Genomic DNA, 21,515 nt, shown 5'->3' on the forward strand with positions numbered 1-21,515 from the left:
TCCTGCGCCCTCTATTTCCAGCCCACATCATTGGGGTGCTCTTCCAGTGGGGGATCTCCATGCCCAACAGCAGAGTCACTAGGGCAGGTGGCCAGTCTTTTCCAAACATGGAAATGCACATTGCAAGTAACCAGGTGCCAAAGACCAGAGCTGGCTGGAACCAAGGTTTAACTAACTCCCCAACAGCTCATTACAATATGTGTCCATGACTTGTAGCCCAGGGTCATGCTAGCCCTTTACGACTGCGGCTGCCGCATGGGGTTCCCCAACCAGTCCTCCAACTGCCCACCAGCTACCAACCTGACAGGCAGAAAAGGAGGGGAGCAATGAGCTCAATTCCTTTATCTCCTAAAAGCAAACGTGGGAATCCTTTCAGGGTCTTTTTCCCTTGAAGAGATTCTGACTACGGGCCTGATGAGGCTGTGGTACACTTTTCTGTAATTCTGGCTAATGGTGAAGTGGCTCTATAGCTTGTTACTCAGGGTCCATCTGCAGATTTCCACCATGGTTGGCTCAGCAAACATCCTCTTTGCCACAGGACGATGGTTACACACACAAAGTCATAAATATACACTATTTCAAAAAGACACAGAAGTTGCATGCTCTAAAAGAGGAAGAGTGTTAGCCTCTCGGAGTCACCTACAGACATTAACGAGAGTAAAACTAGACTAAGGTCAGTGTGGTTAGGGCCCAGGCAGTGTCGTCTACTGCAGCCGCTAGGGAACAAAGAAGGAACCGCAACTAAATTTAGAACTAGGACTAGGAGATGTTAACACTATGGAAACAGGCAATGAGGTAGAAGAGGCACTTACGTGGAGGGCTATCTGCATTTCCCATGGATGGAACACAGACGAAAAGAAAAGAGACAGACCCAAGAGAAAAAAATAAGATGTAAAAGAAATGAATAGAATCCACAGAACACATGGAGTTGGAAACTCAAATTATTTCAAATCCAGAAAGAGGCAAATCCCGTAGCAGGAAGACGAGGCAGGCTTCCTATTTCTGGGAAGAGGTATGGGGTCGATTTGCAGGTCCCAAAGAGAAAGAAGCAAAGGATCCCTCTATGCATTTTCTAATTTCAGGGGTCAGAGAGAGCCCAGGGAATTCTGTGACCAGCAAAAGAGTCTAGTGTTTCCAACACTTTCCTTAGCTGGAGGGAACCTGGAACTTCCCCGGGCTACAGCTCAGGTCTGTAAAGGTTGCCCACGACCTGGCTATTTGTGAGCAGGAAGGGCACAGCATGGCAGGCCGAGTTTAAGGAAAGAGGGCATGACAGAGGAAAACAGAGATTGAGCTCTGAGCGGAATCAGGAAGAAGTACCCCCCTTGAAAGAGGCTGCATGGGAAGGAGACCCCCGTGTGCTCCTGGTATGGGCTGGGGAGGAGGGGCAGAAAAGACAAAAGCCGCAGCTGTCCTTCTCCCTCTTCCGTTGCTGTGTTTTTGCTCCTGCTCATAGATGCTACAGCAGTCTCTGTTTTTCTGTAACATATTATCTCTGCTGTATCAAAAATCCCGTAGCTAATTATGTGGCTGTGGCTGTCACTGTCCTTACCCTCTTTCTTCAAGTCACAGGGTACTTGGGGCCTTGGTGACCATGTCAAAAAGTGCATCTCCCAAATCCCTGCACAACACACTGCTGTTTCCCTCACCATTTTCTTTAATAAAAGTGTCACCCGTTTTTCTCCCTGGCTGTTACTCTAACAAGCTGTACTAGCTACTGTGACAGTGTCACCAACCCTCAGAGAGACAGAAGATAAACGGATGGGCATCAGCAGCCACTGAGAGCCAGAGAGCTAGGATGTGGGGCCATCGTGAGCAGGGGGATCTGAAAGAGAAAAAGCTGTTGTCTGAACAGTAAGTTGAGTCAGCTCAGGGTCCCCCACTGCCCTGGGAGGAGAGGGTGGGCATGGGGAGGAGGCAGGGCAGCTGGCTTTACTTACGGACTGGCTGCGTCTTGAACTCGGAGGCCGCGCTGATCTCGCCCAGCCCCTTGCCATTGAGGGCTGCCAACCGTACAGCATACGTCGTCTCTGGCTTCAGACCCATGATGGTGACAATGCCCTCCATGTTGGCTGTTTTGGGAACACGGAGGAGGATCACAAAAGAGTGAAAAGCTGAGTGGACAAACTAGCATGGAATCGACTTGCCTTTGTAAACTGGAAATGAGATGTCAGGGAGAAGTTAGGAAGGCAAATGGAGTGAATTCTTCTAGCTCTAATCTTAATGCCCTCCAGCCCCTCTGCCTCCAGAAGCTAAAGCTTTCTGGAGGAACTAACTCTCCGTAAAAGTGGGCTGGATGATGTCTCTGAATGGCTGTAACTCTGATGTCTCAACCCATTCCCAATTCCACCCTAGTACCACCTATCAGACCGGGATTAAACATTTCTACAGGAACAAATCCCACTTCACTAAATTATTCCAATGAAACCCCAAACCAGCTGCTGTTGAGCTGATTCTAACTCGTGGCAATCCCATGTGTGTCAGAGTAGAACTGAGCTCCATAGGATTTTCAATGGCTGATTTTTTTGGAAGTAGATTGCCAGGCCTTTCTTTCTAGGCACCTCTGGGTGGACTTGGGCCTCCAACCTTTCAGTTAGCAGCTGAGCATGTTAAACGTTTGCATCACCCAGGTATGTGAAACCGAAAAGTGGGGAGGTTAAACAATATACTCCATCCTTGGGAAAAGACAGTATAGCTCAGAATCTTCAAATTGCATTATCCGAGGTTTTTTTTCCCTCTAATTTTTGGTTTGGAAATATATCATAGGGTTGATTTAAGAGCAGACTTAAAGCAGGACTGGCTGGGTGTCGGCAGAAAGCCTGTTCTACACGAGTAATCCGAATATGCAGAGTAGGAGGTGGGCTGCAAGCCTCTGGCTGTGCTCAGCCCCTGAGCAGGGCTTCTGAGTGGAACACGGCTTGGATGGCTTCCTCTGCTTCTGGCAGGGACCTGAGACTCACGATCTGAAGCGCCAGGGGACAGAAGCCCAACTCTAGATGGAGATGTGACCGCGACCTAATTCTAGAGGGACAGGAATGGTGTTTCAGGTGGTGGGGCCTACCATCCCCCGGTAGGTGAGAGTGGTATGTGCCACCCTACCCACACAGGCAGCGAGGGGCTAGTGAACGCTGAGGCTGAGTGTGCCCCAACACGGATTAACAAAGCAGCCATGACTCTAAGAGACACAGTGCCTCTTCCCACTTACCTTCTCTGGCATCATACCACTCGAAATGCCACACTTCCTCGCCCACTGCTTTCCACTCAGCCTTGTACTTGAGGATGGGCACCCCACCTGTGGCCTCTGGTTCATCAAACTGCACCTGGGCTGTGCTAGAGTATGGTTCCACCTGGTCAATGGATGGTGAGGATGGAGTGTCTGTGGGGAGGGCAGATATGGAGACACACGTGAGCCCCATTTGGCCCAACACCAAAACTTGCAACTGCAAAGGATGTCTCTCTCATCCCTGCCCTCTTGAAAATCCTGTCCTCCTTGCCCACCACATCATGTGACTGTCTCCCCACATGCCCCATGCCCACATCCCCAGGCATCTAATGGCTTCCCACAGCCCTAGCATCACCAAAGTATGCCAAGTGGGCTGGCTAGGGTGAGGTGGTGTGGGAAGTCTCTCTAAGGGGTACTCACCTGCTTGAACAAGGATGAATTCCAAGGACTCCTGTCCAATGCGATTCACTGCAGTGCAGTTGTAGTTTCCAAAGTCATTTTCAGAGTCCGGGGTCACCTTTAGAAGGAAGGAGCCCTTGGGTGACAGGTGTACCATGGGATGGCCATAGACTCAGATCCTTATTTATTGGTTTAACTTAGCAGAGTCGATTCCGACTCATGGCAACCCCATGTGTGTCAGAGTAGAACTGCGTTCTGTAGGGTTTTCGATGGCTGAATTTTTGGAAGTAGATTGCCAGCCCTTTCTTTCTGAGACACCTCTGTGTGGGTTCAAACCTGCAACCTTTCAGTTAGTAACTGTTTAGCCATCTGTGTTACCCAGGGACTGAACCAGTAAAACATGAACCATAGACTCCAGCCCAGACTTACACAGAGAGGAGAACAGAAAAGGGGCTCATGGACCCCGCCCCCAGGAGAGAATCAGTGCAGGAGAGAAAGGTGACCTGGGATGGGGCTTAGTTTCTTCTCCAGCCAACGGCTCCCCCAAATGTGCCAGGGAAGCAAGAGAGAACGTTTTAGCTGCCCACAGGAGCCCACCCATAGTCCAGCTGCATCTTCTCCACGTGCCCCTGCCCCCACCACTCACCTCCAGATAGCTGGCTGACGGTGTATTGTAGATCTTGATATTACTGTAGTTGGAGCTTGGTAGCAGCTGACCATCTCGGAACCATGAGATTGTGGCACTGGGATAGGCAAACACCTCGCAGGTGATGTTCACCTGGTTCCCCTCCCAAGTGTACACAGCCACAGGGCCCTGTAGCTTGGGGGCATCTGCAACGAATGAAAATGACTCTCAGGGTGACCTCCGTGATCACTGAGCCTCACATAGCCTGTTTCCTGCACTAGAAGACGAGGTGTGTCCCAAAGCACTTAATGCCTGAACATAGAGCTGGGTGCCGTTTCGGTGTTCCTGCGCACACGAGCTACGTGGGCAGGCTCAAGGCCAGGCAGGCTTGTAGGGAGCCTGGGGAAGGTGTGTGGGTGGGTTTGGGGACAAGCCCTAGGGCCAACCACCCAGGGGACATGGCCAAAGCTCAGAGTGCAGCATCCTAGCCGCTATTTTCTGCTCTCATCCAGATCCTGCACTGCCCTCCCTTCCTCCCCGCGACCTCCTCCAGTTGCTTCTCACATTGCACTTCAAGATACATGGACTGGGAATCCTGGCCGATGGTGTTGCTGGCAGTGCAGATGTACTCTCCAGCATCTGTGTACTGGATGCTTTTCAGGGTCAGGGAGGACACGCGGGCATGGCTGCGCACCACCATGTGCCCATCCAGGGTCTGCCAGGAGGGAAGGGGGATGCGTCAGAGCCCGGAGCAGAGCATAGGACGACCGTGGCTGAGGGCAGGGTGGGGGCTGTTTATGATCAGTCTCACATCCTCCCTCCTCTCTGTGCCAACATCTAAGTCTTACTTTAAGTACCATCTAACGTGGGCAGCTCTGGGGAGCACCATGGGAACTTGGGTGTATCCAAAACAGGGACTCCATATACGTCAAACAGCCTAAACTATGTGCCAAGGTTGGGTTGGGGCAAGCATGGGCAAAGCCCCCCAAGATGACTCTATCTGGGTGTCTAAGATGGAAGCAAAAGCCCTGGGGAGCAGGTATTTCAGTAGCATCAGCCTTCCCTCGTGAGGTTCTGGGAAACCTGTTCTCCCCATTCTTTCCTTCCAACCCTCTGCCCATCCGCCAGTTCCACGGTGCATGCACAAGTAACGGGAAATTTGGATGTGCCCAAATGTAAGAAATCATACAAGAAACCCCTGTTTCTGCAGATGCCTCTCTTTCTGCAAGCATAAAAGTAAAATGATTCCATTCAAAAAAGTCAGACAACTCAGCTCAGGGACTATCAGAATGGGAGTGAGGGTAACTGTGTCCCTTCCCCGGAAATGGCAGTACAGAGAGTCCCACACTGATTTGGGATCCTTGACACCATAGTCACCACCATTATCCAGTCCTTGATCCTATAATTGGCTTCCCAAGTCCCTGGAATTACAATGATTGATCAAAAAGAGATTAAAAGTAAAATCCTTGGGTAGTGAATACTTGGTATATTTCCATGAGTTTTTTTCTTCCTCCCTTGACACTCTAAGTAAAAGGTTTGGGAGGCCTGGAAGAGTCTGGGCATGTGGCCCATGTTCAGATCCTCAAGAAAGGTGGTAATCTGAAGGGGTGCTGCTCCTTGTGGTCTGGGCCACCCTGTTATCGCCATGATATGTGCTATAGAGATGGGTAGGAGGGTGCTCTGGATACAGCATCTTTTACCTCATGGGGTTGGGCCTTTAAAGAATGAAAGAATACTTGGCTTCGGGTTCTTTTGATAAGGTAAGTGGGAAGTCCAAAACCCAAAAATTCAATGTTATACAGCAGCCAGGCTGGGGAACTCAAAAGCAAGGCACCACTGGCTTTTCATAGCGGTCTCAACAGATCTACTGCAATAAGTCCTTTTTTCATTGTCACTATTGGATCAGATCTAGTTCAGTCACTTAAATCCCATCACATTCACATCTGGAAGCTGGAACAACACGGCCACTCATAAGAAGACAGAAAAGCCAAGCAAAACCATCGCCACCTACTGCTATGAGTGCCTCTCCTCTCTGAGATGAATGCTCTGAGGGCTGTGGCTCTCAGCTTCCATTTGACCTGTACATCTGTGAGGGGGGCACTGAGAAGATGCATCCCATGAAATGTCACATATTAATGAGAGATGACAATAGATAGGTGTGGAGCACTTCATTAGAAAGCCTCAAGACATCCAGTGTGTTGAAAACACTCGGTTCTGGGACCTCTTTTCCTGTGGGGTGGCAAGGCTGTGTTGATAGATCCCAGTGGCGATTTTCATGTGTCATGCAAAATCTTTACCCATCACTCTAACTACGAGCATCCAGAGCATGAAGTCGTCCCCTGCAGGTATCTCTAACGAGCTGACCTGACCTGCCTGTTGCTCCTAGTTACCCAAAACACAGCAGGAATGAAGGCAGAGGGAGCTCAAGGTCCCCCCTGGCCTTTCTGGTTATCTGGTAAAAACACAAGTTCAGTCCAACATTGATGGCAGCCAGTGACTGAATTATGATTCTTTGTGACACAGATGGGACTTGTCCAGGGCTGCCATGTCCAAACATGAAAAACCGACCAGAGCCTTCAGGAAGTCAAGAGAACATTTCCATAAGGAAAAGATACTGCAGCAAAAGAGGCAAAGAAAGTCAGGTAGGTAAGAACAGGGTGTGAAGAAACAACAACAAAGCAGAGGACGGAGCAGTCTTAACTCAGACTAAGAGGTGGTTCAAGAGGAGCTCAGAAAAATGGATGCATTGATAGCTATACATTCTTTTCTTCCATCTCATCTCCTCTTTTCCTAAAATTCTCTATGTGGAAACCTCTCTCATTTAATGTTGTCAACAGACCATTAGGTAGCCCTCTATAGAGAATGCTTATTTTGCAGTGGCTCACAAAGAACTGATGAGGGGATTATTTGCCAGATGCCTTGAGTTCTCTTTCTGAGGGGATGCAGATAGACTCCACTGCAACTGGAGTATTTCCTCCTGAAATGTTTCACTCTGGCACCAGGACAAAGTCAGGAAGTGCCCCCTACGTGCCACCCAGACCACAAGTCACACTGACAGTCCAGGCTATGGCAGAGGGAGCATATGTGCTCTGGGCAAGGACAAAAAGATTATGGCAAGACCCTGTTTTTTTTAAAAAAAACAGTATGAAGGCTAATTATCATTATTATCGTCAAAACATTTTGTCTCCCTCTTTCCAGGTAAAAGTACGAAGGCTTTGGAGAGCTTACAGAATAGAATTGGCCACAGCCCAGGCCTTCTGTGGAACTCATCTGGACTAGGGTCTTCATCTCTGAATGAGACAGATAGGAGAGAATGGAACTTCTGAGCCCCAGGGACACTGCTCACTTGAAAGTCAATTAGGTTCAGAGTGAGATACTCAAGATAAGGATACTTCTGGATAACGGAGTGAAGCGTCTGCTTTCCTGGGAGTAAACCTATTACTTCCACTTATAATAATAATTCTCTTAACATCCCCTAAGAGATTATCCCCTAATGTTCCCTGATAAATCTCTGCTCCTCCTCCTCTAACCAGGTCTAAATCAGAATGACAGGAGGGGATGTACAGGGCCAAGCAAAATGAGATCTGTGGCTGCTCAAGAGGAGCTGATAATTAACCCTTCTTCTGTCCCTTCCCCAATCCCAGTGGGTTCATGACTTTCAGGCAATAAAACATCCAGCCTGTGACAGCATTAAGCAAGTCTTGTGCCATAGGAGGGAAGCATTTCAGAGAGGACATGCACTTAACTGTAGTCCCTATGACATCAAGGAAGATATAATACAAAGGGAGCTTATAACGAACTAGATTCAATGACGGCAGCATGTTCACATGCAGAAACAAATGTCAGTGCCTGAGGACAGGCAGTCAACTTTTAAATATTAAACAGCATTAAATATTCATGTCCACGACCTGGACACATGAGTTATGTATTCTGAATAATAATCCATCCCGAAAGACTCAGAGGATAGATCTACCTGTTTAAAACACAGTCTACAGGATCTTCCTGTGCTGCAGTTATAATATTACAATCCCAAAGTTCCATCTGGAAAAAAGGGACAAGAGCTACTCTTTAAGATGGTATTTATAGATTTGATCCTTGATTCTCATTTAAAGTCTACTGGTTTTTATTTCACTATATGTCACTTAATCACACAAATCAGGGAAAAATATGATGGGTATGATCATAAGCAGGACCTTCGGGGTGTAGCAATTAAAGCCTAAAGATTAATATTTGGCATTTGTTTTCAAACTAAGTTCCACATTACCCACACTGAAGCAAGTAGTCAGAGAAATTTCAAAGGCTTTTACTGACTGTGAAAAACATAAAATCATTTGTGCCAAATCACTCTAATCTCATTAATGGAATGACTCTAAAAGTAAGAGATGTGTTTAGCAATTTGGGAAAACCAACGAGAGGTATAATTTGCATTGCTTTTGAGATGAAACGTTATGTGATCATTTACCAAGACCGACCAATATCAAACGAGCAAGCAACAAGGTGAGTAGAGCTGGAAAAGGAAAGGGCCGAGGGGGTTTCTAGAACACTCACTCTGTGATTTTATGATCCAAAGCCCCGTTCACCAGGTGAATAAAAAAAAAAGTTCACCATTTCCAAATGCCTGGCCTGGTAAGTGGGGCAATTTATTTCTCTAAGTATAATTACCTGGGTATGGTTTTACCAGCACCGGCAAGAGAATAAGATCCAGTTTTAGGAAATAATAAGGATTGGTTCATCCACTCCCAACACAGCTTGCTTGCTCATCCAACAATGACACTATTGCTAAGTAATGGCTACCGCTATTGACCTATTCCGTAATCTAACGGAAGGACCGATTAGTTTAGCATGTCTGGTTGTTAAACTATAATAGCGAGTTAAACTGCAATGCTTTCCGAACTAAAGACTGGCTAGTAGGCAGGTAAGCTATACCTCTTGCTTCTCTGGTCGAGTCCACGAAGCCTGGAGAGAATAAGATATAAAACACAACAAGAAAGCAGTGAAATTTTACAACATGTCGCTTCAGAGATCGGTGTACCACACCGCAGTCCCTGCACATGCAGCTTTTCTCAGTTCAGAACTTTTTCCAAGGCCCACTTCAGTGCTGTGTTTATCACCCACCTGAACTTGGGATTCAGTTTACATTCAACTTTTTTTTTCTTATGCCCATTAAAGGTAAAGCCTTCCCTAAGCTTTGGTAGACATATATAGGGGTCTTAGCAGACATAGTAGACTGCTCCTGTTGTAGGTCGTAAATATTCCTCGTGGGTTGGGTAGCAAGACTAGTTCTAATCCCATGATCTAGAGATACTTAGAGAGTATGCTGCCTCTTTTGGATTTTATTACAGAGCTTATCGTAGGTATACTAATGCCATTTTATGCTCATGCATTTTATAACTCTTTGCATGCATTCTGTTAGAAATAATTAAAAAAAATTTAAACAAGGGGAAAAAAAAAGCAAGTACCAGAGAGGTACATTAGGAGTGAGAAGAATGCAGTCCTTGAAACTATGGGTCAGGAAGAGTTGAGGATACAGATGCTGAGTGCTGGGGCAGGGCTCCCGTCACCTCTTAAAGGCAGAGGAATGCTTGGATGGCATGCAGGCTCCAGCAGGCTCCACTTTCATCAAACATGGCATTCACAAGGGAGTGAGCCAACACAGAAACATAGAGAACTGGGGCACTTTACATTTGCAGTTTTTGTTGATCTGAAACTTGGTGACCTACTTTCCTTACAGTTTTTCTGTTTTCAAACCAGGAGTCAAAAACATCATACCTGCATTGTTCTTTATATTAGGTGGCATGACTGTCTGACTGTCCCTGGTGTTCAGATGGAAAAAGGACAGAAAAGATGCTAGCAACATAGTAATGCACTCCGGGGAATGTTAATGAGTTGGCAAACATTTACTAAGAGTCTACTAAATGCAAGGTGCTTTTGTGAGAAACGAGGATGAAAATGTTGCGTTACGTCACAGGATGTTGGAATGAAGAAAACTGCGAGAACAGAGGAACATGCAAAGACCACAGTAACAGTGGGCCAACATGTCGAATGTGGTTGCCAATTCCACAACACTTAGAAGCTTGTCTGTCACATGCCAGGGTTGGATTCAGCAAGACCTTTTTTTTTTTTTTTGAGGGTCTATATCATATGCAGTTGTTTGCTTTTCAAATCTGATGCTCCTTCTGTCTCTCCCAAAGCTTTTGTCCTCTGATTTTTGTGGCTTTTAGAATAAGTGGTTCTAATAGGAATCACAGTGCTACCTGTGTGTGTCTTGGCCCTGACAGTTTAGTGAAGGTATGGGCTACTTTAATCAGATATGCAAATATATACACATAAAATAAACTAAAACATGATTAGTAATGCTCCAAAAAGAATCAGTTCTAGGTTCTTTAAATGTTAACACATTTTACTGTCTTACACACAGTGTGCAGGAACATGTATATACACTTGAGTATCCCTATGCTTACCCTATGCATTCCCAGTGAAACACGTGCCCACTACCCTGTGGGTAAACTAGGCTCTGATTTCTCATTGCAGTCAGTTTTTCCAATGTTTAAAAGTGGGTACTGGGTTTTTCCTGAATTAAGAACTTCTCCCCCACACCTAGTGAAAACAAAGCTTCGATTTCTAGAAAATTCAGAATTTCAAAAGTTTTATTTACAGGACACTTGGTCAACCGAAGTTCAAGGTTTTTAAAATACTTTTCATTGTCTGTCTCTTCTGATCTTAACTCTTCACCCCTCTCCTTTTCTTTAATCATTAAGGCTTCATGTGCCTTTCTTTACCGGTCATTTCAAAGGCACTGAGATGGTCAAATAAGCATACAGTGGGTTTGTTCTTCCGGGGATGGACTGACCAAACCATCAGGAGTCTTTGATCTATGAGTCTCATTCAATATGTAAATGCTACGTAGAAATTGCCACCACCCACTCAACACCTGGCAATATTTAAAATGAATCAGGGTAAGATGAGTAATGAAGATGGGGTGGATGTGCAAACGTTCTATGTATCTGCAGCATCACAGTGACCTCCACATGCATTATCAAACAGGCAAATTTTTTTTTTGGTCAACTTAATAGTGGCCACAACTTAATAGGTTAACTTTCAGACAATTGACCTACCCTAACGATCTCAAGGATACAAATGATTTGACTTAGTCTAGTTATTATCAGTTGTTCAGCTAAATCAACCCAACTAGCTGAAGCTTACTGAACAGATTGATGATAATCAATCTCAAGTAACTGAACTCAACTCAGAGACACCATCAAAGATAGGGTGTTACATTCAGGCTCACTGTGCTGTTTTCAGTTTGCTTCTCTTTTTCTTTTTTTAAATGAAGAAGAATATCTGGTATTCCAGAAGGAAGTCACCGAGTACGTGTCTATGGTTGAAAACTTTTTCTTCTCTCTTCTTTTAAGAAGCATAATACTAGACCCTACGGTTTTTGTACTAAGCAGTGAAGCAAAAGACAGAGAGAGCTGCTTTAATTAGCTTATAGTGTATCTAAGTTTATTAAAGGAATCATTGAGTCTTCCACAAAAGCCATCAAATCCTCAGTGAGTACCATGACATTAGATGCTCTACCTTCTGAGACACTGACCCAGAGGGAAGGCCTGTGGCTTTCCAAGGGCTTTGTACTTGACCATGTCCCAGTCAACAGTTTTATCAGTAACCTGGACAATGATATTTCAAATAAGTATTCATACAAGGTTGGAAGCAACAGCTAATACAAATGTTAGATGACAGATACAATGGGAAGGCTACCTGGTTGCTTGTCTTTGGGTCCTGTGCTTGGGGTTGGGTTGCCATGGACTGAATATACATAAATGAGGCAGTGGGACCCATATGGGTTGAAATGTCCTGGACAAGGACTTCTGAGGGACAAAAGACAGTTCTGATGAAAGCCAGTCCAGACTGGTTAGAAAGATGGGTTAAAACAGTGGTTCCAACCCAGGGGCTGTTTGTAAATGTGGCATTTTTGGTAATCACAATGATTGCTGGTTGCTACTGGCATTTAATGGGAAGGGAGCCAGTTGATGCTAAATATTCTGCAATGCATAGGGCATTCCCACCCAAGGAAGATTCATTCAAATTCCAATAGTGACTCCACTGAGAGACACTGGTCTGCAACAACCAAGACAAAATTTTTAACAGAAGTAAATATAAAATTCTGAATTATGGGTTACGATATCAATTGCGTAAGAGCAGGATAGGAATATGTGGCTTAAACAAAGTTCATGTAAAAAAAGACCCAGTCATCTTAGTTGACTACAAGCTCAACATGAGGCATCAGGATAGGGAATCTGCTAAAGAGCTAATGCAACTTTAACTACATTATAGCATCCAGATCAAGGGAGACAATAGCTCCACTGATGTGTGCATTAGTTAGATTGTGTCTGGACTTCCGGGCACCATGAAATTTTAGAAGTACACTAGTGGACTGAAGCTGTCTAGTAGAAACTATGACCCATAGGAAACAGCAAAAGGAACTGGGCGTGTTAAAGGGAAGAAGGGTAAAGAACCTAATTTATTGTTGTTAGGTGCCCTCAAGTTGGTTCTGACTCATAGTGACCCCATGTATAACAGAATGAAACACCGCTTAGTCCTGAGCCACCTTCACAATCGTTGGTAGAGAATCTAACAGTTACTTTCAAATTTCATAGCTCTCATACAAAGGACTGAAGGGCAGAGGTGGGAAGGAATGAGAAATGGAAGGGGCAAGGAAGGAGACCTTTCTAACCATCACTGTTGGCTGACTGTGCTATGAATGAATGATACCATCACCCTCAGCCAGGACTGAGTGGCCTTTTGGCAGGGATTCTAGAAAGGGGTGCCAGGTGAGATGAGAGAACCGCCAAGGTGCCTTCCAACCTTTTATGATTCCAGCATTGCATGTGATCCAATTCTCAGGAAGTTTCTTTACCTTCTTACCAATTAGACAAAAAATTGTCTAGTCTCATCTGCTTAGCGTATCATTACGATTTTAAAAAGAAAACTACTTTCTGCTACTCCTGTAATTTAGTGACTTTAGTAATCTTGGTGCCTAGTTATATATAATGCAACTTTAAATGGCTCCAACATGGGGAGAAGCCGCCAAAGAAAAAGTGAAATTTATTATCTGAAGTCCAATTTGCTCACAAATGGGCCTTATTTGTTTTCTTAACTATCAGCTATCCACTGTAGAAGACAGCCATCATGCCTCTTTGTTATCAACATATAATTAATAGAAATGGCAGCTTTTCTTGTATAGTGTTTAATTTAGGCAAATATGTTAACCATCTGGTGTCACATCACTGGCTGGCTTGGAGGACTTGTTCTAACACCAATTCACTCCTGTCCCAATAATGTCACTTCAAGTAGATTTAAAGACAGTTGTTAGTTAAAAGTTGTTAGTTAAAATCTCTGTGGCTGGGTTTAAAAAATTATCTCAGATTAAGAGAGATGCTCTACACAGATAGCTGAATTAAAAAAAAAAAAATGAGTCCCCACTGTGCTTGAGATAGTTCCCACTGAACCTTGGGTCTCGTAATATTTAGGAAGAATGAGTATATATTATTGTTGTGAGTTGCTGTTGAGTCTCTTTCATCTCCTGTGTGCAGAGCAGAACTGCTCCATAGGGTTTTCAAGGCCGTGACCTATCAGAAGCAGATTGCCAGGCCTATCTTCCAGGGTGCCTCTGGGTGGGTTCAAATCTCCAACCGTTTGGCTGGTACTTGAGTGCTTAACCATTTGCGCCACCCATGGACACCTGAGTATGTATTAGTGTCTGGTTATTTGCGCTCATTCTGTAAAAATGAACTCACTGATATAAGCCAGAAGTGCCAAATACTAAAGAACCTGAGGTAGGCACAAATCTTAGTAACCTTTCTGGTCTAGTTTGGCTATTGAGCTATTTCTAGAGAAGACATAGAATTTAAAAGTGTCGTTCATCTGAGATAGGTATTATTTCTGCCCTTCACTGTAGGTCAACGATATACACTGACTGGGTCATTCCAGACAAATCTGCTCCCAAGCCTGATGTACAAAGATCCTCCAAGTTGCAGGCCCTGTGATTTAAGTCCTAAGATGCACATTCTATCCATACAACACACACAATGGGAGCTGAAATCTTAGCCAAGACTTTAATTCCAATGTTGATAAAGAAATTATCCAAGTAAACACCACATTTCTTAATAGAGTTGATTTCCATGATATCAAACAGCATATGTAAGTTTCAAAAATACTTAGCAGTTCCTCAGTTGGTTTTTTTTTTTGGTAAGTTGAATCCAACTCTGGAGTTAAAACTTGCAAAAATTAATAACAAGTTATTTAGAACAACAGTTTCTGTTCCCTGTGATTTGGTTTTGTTTCCAGTAGCAGGACAGAAGACAGTTGCTCAAGTGCAAATCCCAAATTTGACTCTGGTATTTCACATTATCCCTTTTTAGCTTGATTTGAGTTTATCCTCTTTAGGGATTTCCTTTAGGCAGGAAGAAGCATAAAGATCTATCATTTTTGACATTCTGGTCAATAAGCAATCCATTATAACTGCTCTTTAAGGCGAAGGCCATTATGCCTGAATAGGTGACAAAACCTTGGGCATCTAAAATGAAGCCCGTTACTACAAGATGTATGAGATGAGGCTGGAGAAGTGCCATAAGAGGGTTAAAGTTGGTTTCAAACCAAGCTTCTTCCTCCTCCAGCTTTTAGCCCACTCAATAACAAAATGGCTGCATAATGTAGGGGTCACCTCACTTTTATTCAATGTCAATAATAATGATAGCTTTCTGGTAGCCTATAAATCCATGTGCTTTAATGCTAAATGCCCCAGTCATTTTAATGTACGAGGAAGGTTGCTACTATGTTCTCAAACCTTCAGTGAATACGTTCCGGAGCTTGGGTGTAGCAATCATCACTTAAAAACTGCTAATTATTTTCGCCTTTAGGACAATGATATCCATAAGTGACTAAGAACACAGGCAGACACAAAGGCAACCAAGCTTTTGTGTGTATAGTGCAAGTATAGCGTGAGTATACAGAACATAAGGAAAAGAATCAATAGGGTCATTTTGATCCCTATTATTTCCAGGAGACATTTCCTTGGGTGCTCCCGAGATGATGATAGTATCACCTGGTGCACCAGGATCTTGGCTTCTCCTTGCTCCTCTCAGCTCCCTAGCCCTGGGATTGAAAATCACTCTTCCCTTCCTCCCCAGAATGCCTAACTTGACCATACCCACTAACATTACACCCCTGAAAATCTATGCAAGGAATTGTGCCCGTTTCATTGCAAGGGAATGCTAAGCAGGACATGTCTGGATAGGCTGGGGGAAGGAGGCCACAAGACTAGACTGTGGCCGCTGGTGGCCACATCCCATCTTCTGGCTCACCAAAGATGACTGGGCATGGAGCAGGCCCAAACTGCGTCATGTCTGCATTCCTCGGCCCTGAAACTCTTGGGCAACATTATACCTTTTCTTCACTGCTGATGTTCCGGGTGGAAGTTCTCCAGGTGATAGACGGAATGGGGTCTCCCGAGGCTTCACAGGTAAGAGTAACCTGTTCCTCCAGCTCCATGGCAGTCTGGTTCTCTACGTAAGTGATTTTGGGTTTTGCTGAAAAGATAAAACATTTCTGTAAGTTTATCTGATTTTTTTTTTTTTTCCATTTCTGGGTTTAAATTATGACACGCACCCAACTCATCAGAAGTTATCTAATTACTAAGTGAGCCAAATCAGTTGCCGCTGAGTCATCTCCAACTCATGGAGACCCCATGTGTATCAGAGGAGGACTGTGCTCCTCCATATCGTTCTCAATGGTTGATTTTTTGAAAGTAGAGCACCAGGCCTTTTTCCAAGCAGCCTGTGGATGGACTCGAACCTCCAAACTCAAATGAGCTTCCACGGCCAAGCGTGTTAAACTTTTCCACCACCCAGAGACTCCATTTACTAAGTACAAGACCCTATTCCGGGTGTTGTCAGAAATACAGAGCTGAACCCCCAAGGAGCTGACAATGAAGTAGGCAAATGACAACATGGAAATGATCACAGTGAAAACAGTATCCTACATCTCACCAGTGCTAAGGGCAATGCGTGCAGGAGGCATTCAGCAGAGAAGTGCTCTCCTGGCTGGATGCTTCAGAAGGAGACAGCTCTCGGGCTCAGCAACGAGGTTTTCAGTAGGTGGAACTTTGAGGTTGTTTTTGTTGTTGTTAGGTGCAGTCGAGTCAGTTCCGACTCATAGCGACACTATGTACCACTGAATGAAACACTGCCAGGTCCTGCACCACGCTCGCAATTGTTGTTATGCCTGAGCCCACTGTTGCAGCCACTGTGTCAATCGATCTCATTGAGGTCTTCCTTTTTTCCGCTGACTCTGTACTTTATCAAGCATGATATCCTTCTCCAGGGATTGATCCTTCCTGACAACACGTCCGAAGTATGTAAGACGTAGTCTCTCCATCCTTGCTTCTAAGGAACATTCTGGTTGTACTTCTTCCAAGCCAGATTTGTTTGTTCTTTTGGCAGTCCATGGTATATTCAACATTCTTCGCCAACACCACAATTAAAAGGCTTCAATTCTTCTTCAGTCTTCCTTGTTCCTTGTCCAGTTTTCATAAGCATATGATGCGATTGAAAATACTACGGCTTGGGCCAGGCACACCGCTTTTCAACACTTTAAAGAGGTCCTTTGCAGCAGATTTGCGTAATGCAATGCTTCTTTTTATTTCTTGACTGCTGTTTCCATGGGTGTTGACTGTGGATCCAAATATAATGAAATCCTTAACAATTTCAATCTGTTCTCTCTTTATCGTGATGTTGCTTACTGGTCCAGTTGTGAGGATTTTTCTTTTCTTTATGTTGAGGTGTAATCCATACTGAAGGCTGTGGTCTTTGATTTTTATCAGTAAGTGCTTGAGGTCCTCTTCACTTTCAGCAAGCAAAGGTGTGTCACCTGCATAACGCAGGTTGTTAATGAGTCTTCCTCCAATCCTGATGCCCTGTTCTCATATAGTCCAGCTTCTCAGGTTATCTGCTCAGCATACAGATTGAATAGGAATGGTGAAAGGATATAACCCTGACACACACTTTTCCTGACTTTAAACCATGAAGTATTCCCTTGTTCTGTCCGAACAACTGCCTTTTTGATCTATGCCCAGGTTCCTCATGAGCACAATTAAGTGTTCTGGAATTCCCATTGTCTGCAATGTTATCCATAATTTGTTATGATTCATACAGTCAAATGCCTGAGCATAGTCAATAATACACAGGTAAACATCCTTCTGCTATTCTCTGCTTTCAGCCAGGATCCATCTGACCTCAGCAATGATATCCCTGGTTCCACGTCCTCTTCTGAGACCAGCCTGAATTTCTGGCAGTTCCCTGTTGACATACTGCTGCAGCCGCTTTTGAATGATCTTCAGCAAAATTTTGCTTGTGTGTGATATTAATGATATCGTTCGATAATTTCTGCATTCTGTTGGATCGCCTTTCTTGGGAATAGGCATAAATATGGCTCTCTTCCAGTTCGTTGGCTAGGTAGCTGTCTTCCAAATTTCTTGGCATCGACAAGTGAGCACTTCCAGCACTGCTTCTGTTTGTTGAAACATCTCAATTGATATTCCGTCAATTACTGGGCCTCGTTTTTTGCCAATGCCTTCAGTGCAGATTGGGCTTCTTCCTTCACTACCATTGGTTCCTGATCACATGCTACCTCTTGAAATGGTTGAACGTCAACCAATTCTTTTTGTTATAACGACTCTGTGTTTTCTTTCCACCTCTTTTAACGCTTCCTACATCATTTAATATTTTCCCCATAGAATCCTTCCCTATTGCAACTGGAGGCTTGAATTTTTTCAGTTCTTTCAGCTTGAGAAATGCCGAGCGTGTTCTTCCCTTTTGGTTTTCTATCTCCAGCTCCTTGTACATGTCATTATATAATACTTTACTTTGTCTTCTTGAACCACCCTTTGAAATCTTCTGTTCAGTTCTTTTACTTCGTCATTTATTCCTTTTGCTTTAGTTGGTTGATGTTCAAAAGCAAGTTTCAGAGTCCCTTCTGACAGCCATTTTGGCCTTTTCTTTCTTTCCTCTGTTTTTAATGTCCTCTTGCTTTCTTTATTTATGATGTCCTTGATGTCATTCCACAACTTGTCTGGTCTTTGGTCATTAGTGTTCAATGCGTCAAATCTATTCTTGAGATGGTCTCTAAATTCAGGGGAGGTATGCTCAAGGTCGTACTTTGGCTCTCATTGACTTGTTCTAATTTTCTTCAGTTTCAACCTGAACTTGCATATGAGCAATTGATGGTCTGTTCCACAGTCGGTCCCTGGCCTTGTTCTGACTGATGATATTGAGCTTTTCCAATGTCTCTTTCCACAGATGTAGTCGATTTGATTCCTGTGTATTCCATTTGGCAAGGTCCATGTGTATAGTCACTGTTTATGTTGGTGGAAAAAGGTATTTGCAATGAAGAAGTTGTTGGTCTTCCAAAATTCTATCATGTGATCTCCAGCATTGTTTCTATTACCAAGACCATATTTTCCAACTACCAAACCTTTGTTTCCAACTTTTGCATTCCAATCAGCAGTAATTACCAACGCATCCGATTGCATGTTCAATCAATTTCAGACTGCAAAAGCTGGTATAAATCTTCAATTTCTTCATCTTTGGTCTTGCTGGTTGGTGCGTAAATTTGAATAATCATTGTGTTAAGCAGTCTTCCTTGCAGGCGTATGGATATTATCCTATCAAGGACAGCGTTGTGCTTCAGGATAGATCTTGAAATGTTCTTTTTCACGATTAATGCAACACCATTCCTCTTCAAGTTGGCATTCCTGGCATAGTAGACCACATGATTGTCTGATTCAAAATGGCCAATACCAGTCCATTTCAGCTCACTTATGCCTAGGATATTGATCTTTACGTATTCCATTTCATTTTTGACAATTGCCAATTTTCCTAGATTCATACGCCATACATTCCAGGTTCTAATTATTAATGGACGTTTTCAGCTATTTCTTCTCCTTTTGAGTTGGGCCACATCAGCAAATGAAGGTCACCAAAGCTTGACTCTATTCATGTCATTAAGGTCGTCTCTACTTTGAGGAGGCAGCTCTTTCCCAGTTGTCTTTTGAGTGACTTCCAACCTGAGGGGCTCATCTTCCAGCACTATATCAATGTTCCGCTGCTATTCATAAGGTTTTCACTGGCTAATTCTTTTTAGAAGTAGACTGCCAGGTCCTTCCTCCTAGTTTATCTTAGTCTGGAAGCTTAGCTGAAACCTGTTTGCTATGGGTGACCCTGGATACCAGTGGCACAGCTTCCAGCATTACAGCAACACACAAGCTCCCATAGTATGACAAATTGACAGACTCATGGGGGAGAAAGCTGCTTCAATAAAAACAAAGAAGCAAGAACATGTAAAGGGAAGGCTGTGAAGAGAACAGTATGGCATGAGCCAAGTGCTCATGCCTCAAAGCAGAAAGAGAAGGTGCTGGCCCCTGGCAGGAAGAGTCCTGATTGCCTGGTTAAAGTACTGGCTTGTATTTTATCCAGTGGCTGGTGGAGGTCCCCTGACAGTTTTTGATCAGGGGGACAAAATGATCATTTGTATCTCAAGCAAGTTAATCTAGGAAAAAATTCAAGATGATTTAGAATGAGGAGAAAGCCTTGAGGTGGGAAAACCAATTTGGAAGCTCTGGCAATGACCCAGATGTGAGGTTATACCATCCTGAACTAGGTCGTTTCAGGGGATACCAGAAGAATATGGCAGCTTCAAGAGAGATGCTGAAGGAAAATTTCATAAGAAGTAGCAAAGCAACAGAGGGCAAGTTGGGACGGGAAGACTCCAAAGAAAGGAGAGGGAGTCCAAATGACTCTGAGATTCTTAATGACCAGGAGAATGTTATTAGCATGAAGTCAAGTAAGGAAATTAGGCAAGTAACCAGTTGGGGGCTGTGGGGTGGGGCTGGGGATGTGAAGGAGATGAGATGAAATGAGTTGATTTTCCAAATGTTTTGGGTAATGCAAGAAAACATAGGCATTCCAAAGCAGAGCTAAATGTTAAAACATTAGAGAAAATTGAATTTTCCCAATTTAAAACAATTATACTCTCAAATTGCTGAATCTTCCATAGAAGAAAAAAAGACAGCATGGCACAAATGTAACTTATTTGACGAACAGAGAAAAAGCCTAGGCTAGATAAACAAACAGAAAATCAGAATTCTGGGTAGTTTTTGAAAGAATCACTTTTCTTTTATATTAAGATTCATACAGTAACCCCAAGTAGGATAACGAGCTATGGCCTGCATATGTCTTCCAAGTTGAGGCCCTTGATTTCTGTTTTAGTACACAGAAAACAAAGACAAAGCTATAATTTTTTCTTTTTTTGTAGCAAATGTCTGCCTTTATATAACATCACTTGTATAATTCAAAATATTCTCTTAAATTTAATCTGTCCTAAAAACCAATAACCTGTTGCTGTCAAGTTTATTCTAAGTCATGGTGACCGCCTGTGTGTCAGAGTAGAACTATGCTCCATAGGGTTTTCAGTGGCTGATTTTCTGGAAGATCGACAGGCCTTTTTCCAAGGTACCTCTGGGTGGACTCCAACCTCCAACCTTTTGGTTAGCAGACAAGCATATTAACTGTTTGCACCACCTAGGGATTCCAAATCTGACCCAATAGCCTACTCAGCAAATACTTTTTTAATGGCTAACACGTAGGCATCAAATGTTGTATTGCACTGGGCAAATTGGCTGCAAAAGATCTCTTTAAAGTGTTAAAAAGCGAAGATGTCACTTTGAGGACTAACGTGTGCCTGACCTAAGCCATGGTATTTTCAATCACCTCACATGCAAGTGAAAGCTGGACAATGAATAAGGAAGACAAAAGAAGAACTGATGTATTTGAATTATGGTGTTGGTGAAAAATATTGAATATACTATGGACTGCAAGAAGAACAAACAAATCTGTCTTGGAAGAAGTACAGCCAGAATGTTCCTTAGAAGTGAGGATGGTGAGACTTCATTTCCCATACTTTGGACGTGTTATCAGGGGGGATCAGTACCTGGAGAAGGACATTATGCTTGGTAAAGGAAAGCGTCAGCAAAAAAGAGGAAGACCCTCAGTGAGATGGATTGACACAGTGGCTGCAACAATAGGCTGAAACATAGCAACGATTGTGAGGATGGTGCAGGACTGGGCAGTGTTTCGTTCTGTTCTACACAGGGTCGCTGCGAGTCAGACCTGACTTGACGCCACCTAACAACAACAACATGTGTCAGGTCAACAT

General features: G+C 43.8%; 1 protein-coding gene across 1 annotated transcript in view; it reads right to left on the bottom strand.

Annotated features, from left to right (window-relative positions):
• Positions 1-21,515, bottom strand: part of NCAM1 (neural cell adhesion molecule 1) — a 75,910-nt gene that overhangs the window by 37,816 nt on the left and 16,579 nt on the right. Inside the window, exons 8-14 of the mRNA XM_064268336.1 lie at positions 15,693-15,835; positions 9,174-9,203; positions 4,812-4,962; positions 4,269-4,453; positions 3,644-3,740; positions 3,206-3,376; positions 1,941-2,072 (exon numbers count right to left, since the gene is read on the bottom strand). Coding sequence (XP_064124406.1) covers positions 1,941-2,072; positions 3,206-3,376; positions 3,644-3,740; positions 4,269-4,453; positions 4,812-4,962; positions 9,174-9,203; positions 15,693-15,835 — 909 coding nt within the window. The remainder of the gene's footprint in view (positions 1-1,940; positions 2,073-3,205; positions 3,377-3,643; positions 3,741-4,268; positions 4,454-4,811; positions 4,963-9,173; positions 9,204-15,692; positions 15,836-21,515) is intronic.

The sequence above is a fragment of the Loxodonta africana genome, chromosome 15, assembly GCF_030014295.1.
Source record: "Loxodonta africana isolate mLoxAfr1 chromosome 15, mLoxAfr1.hap2, whole genome shotgun sequence".
Taxonomy (NCBI): domain Eukaryota; kingdom Metazoa; phylum Chordata; class Mammalia; order Proboscidea; family Elephantidae; genus Loxodonta; species Loxodonta africana.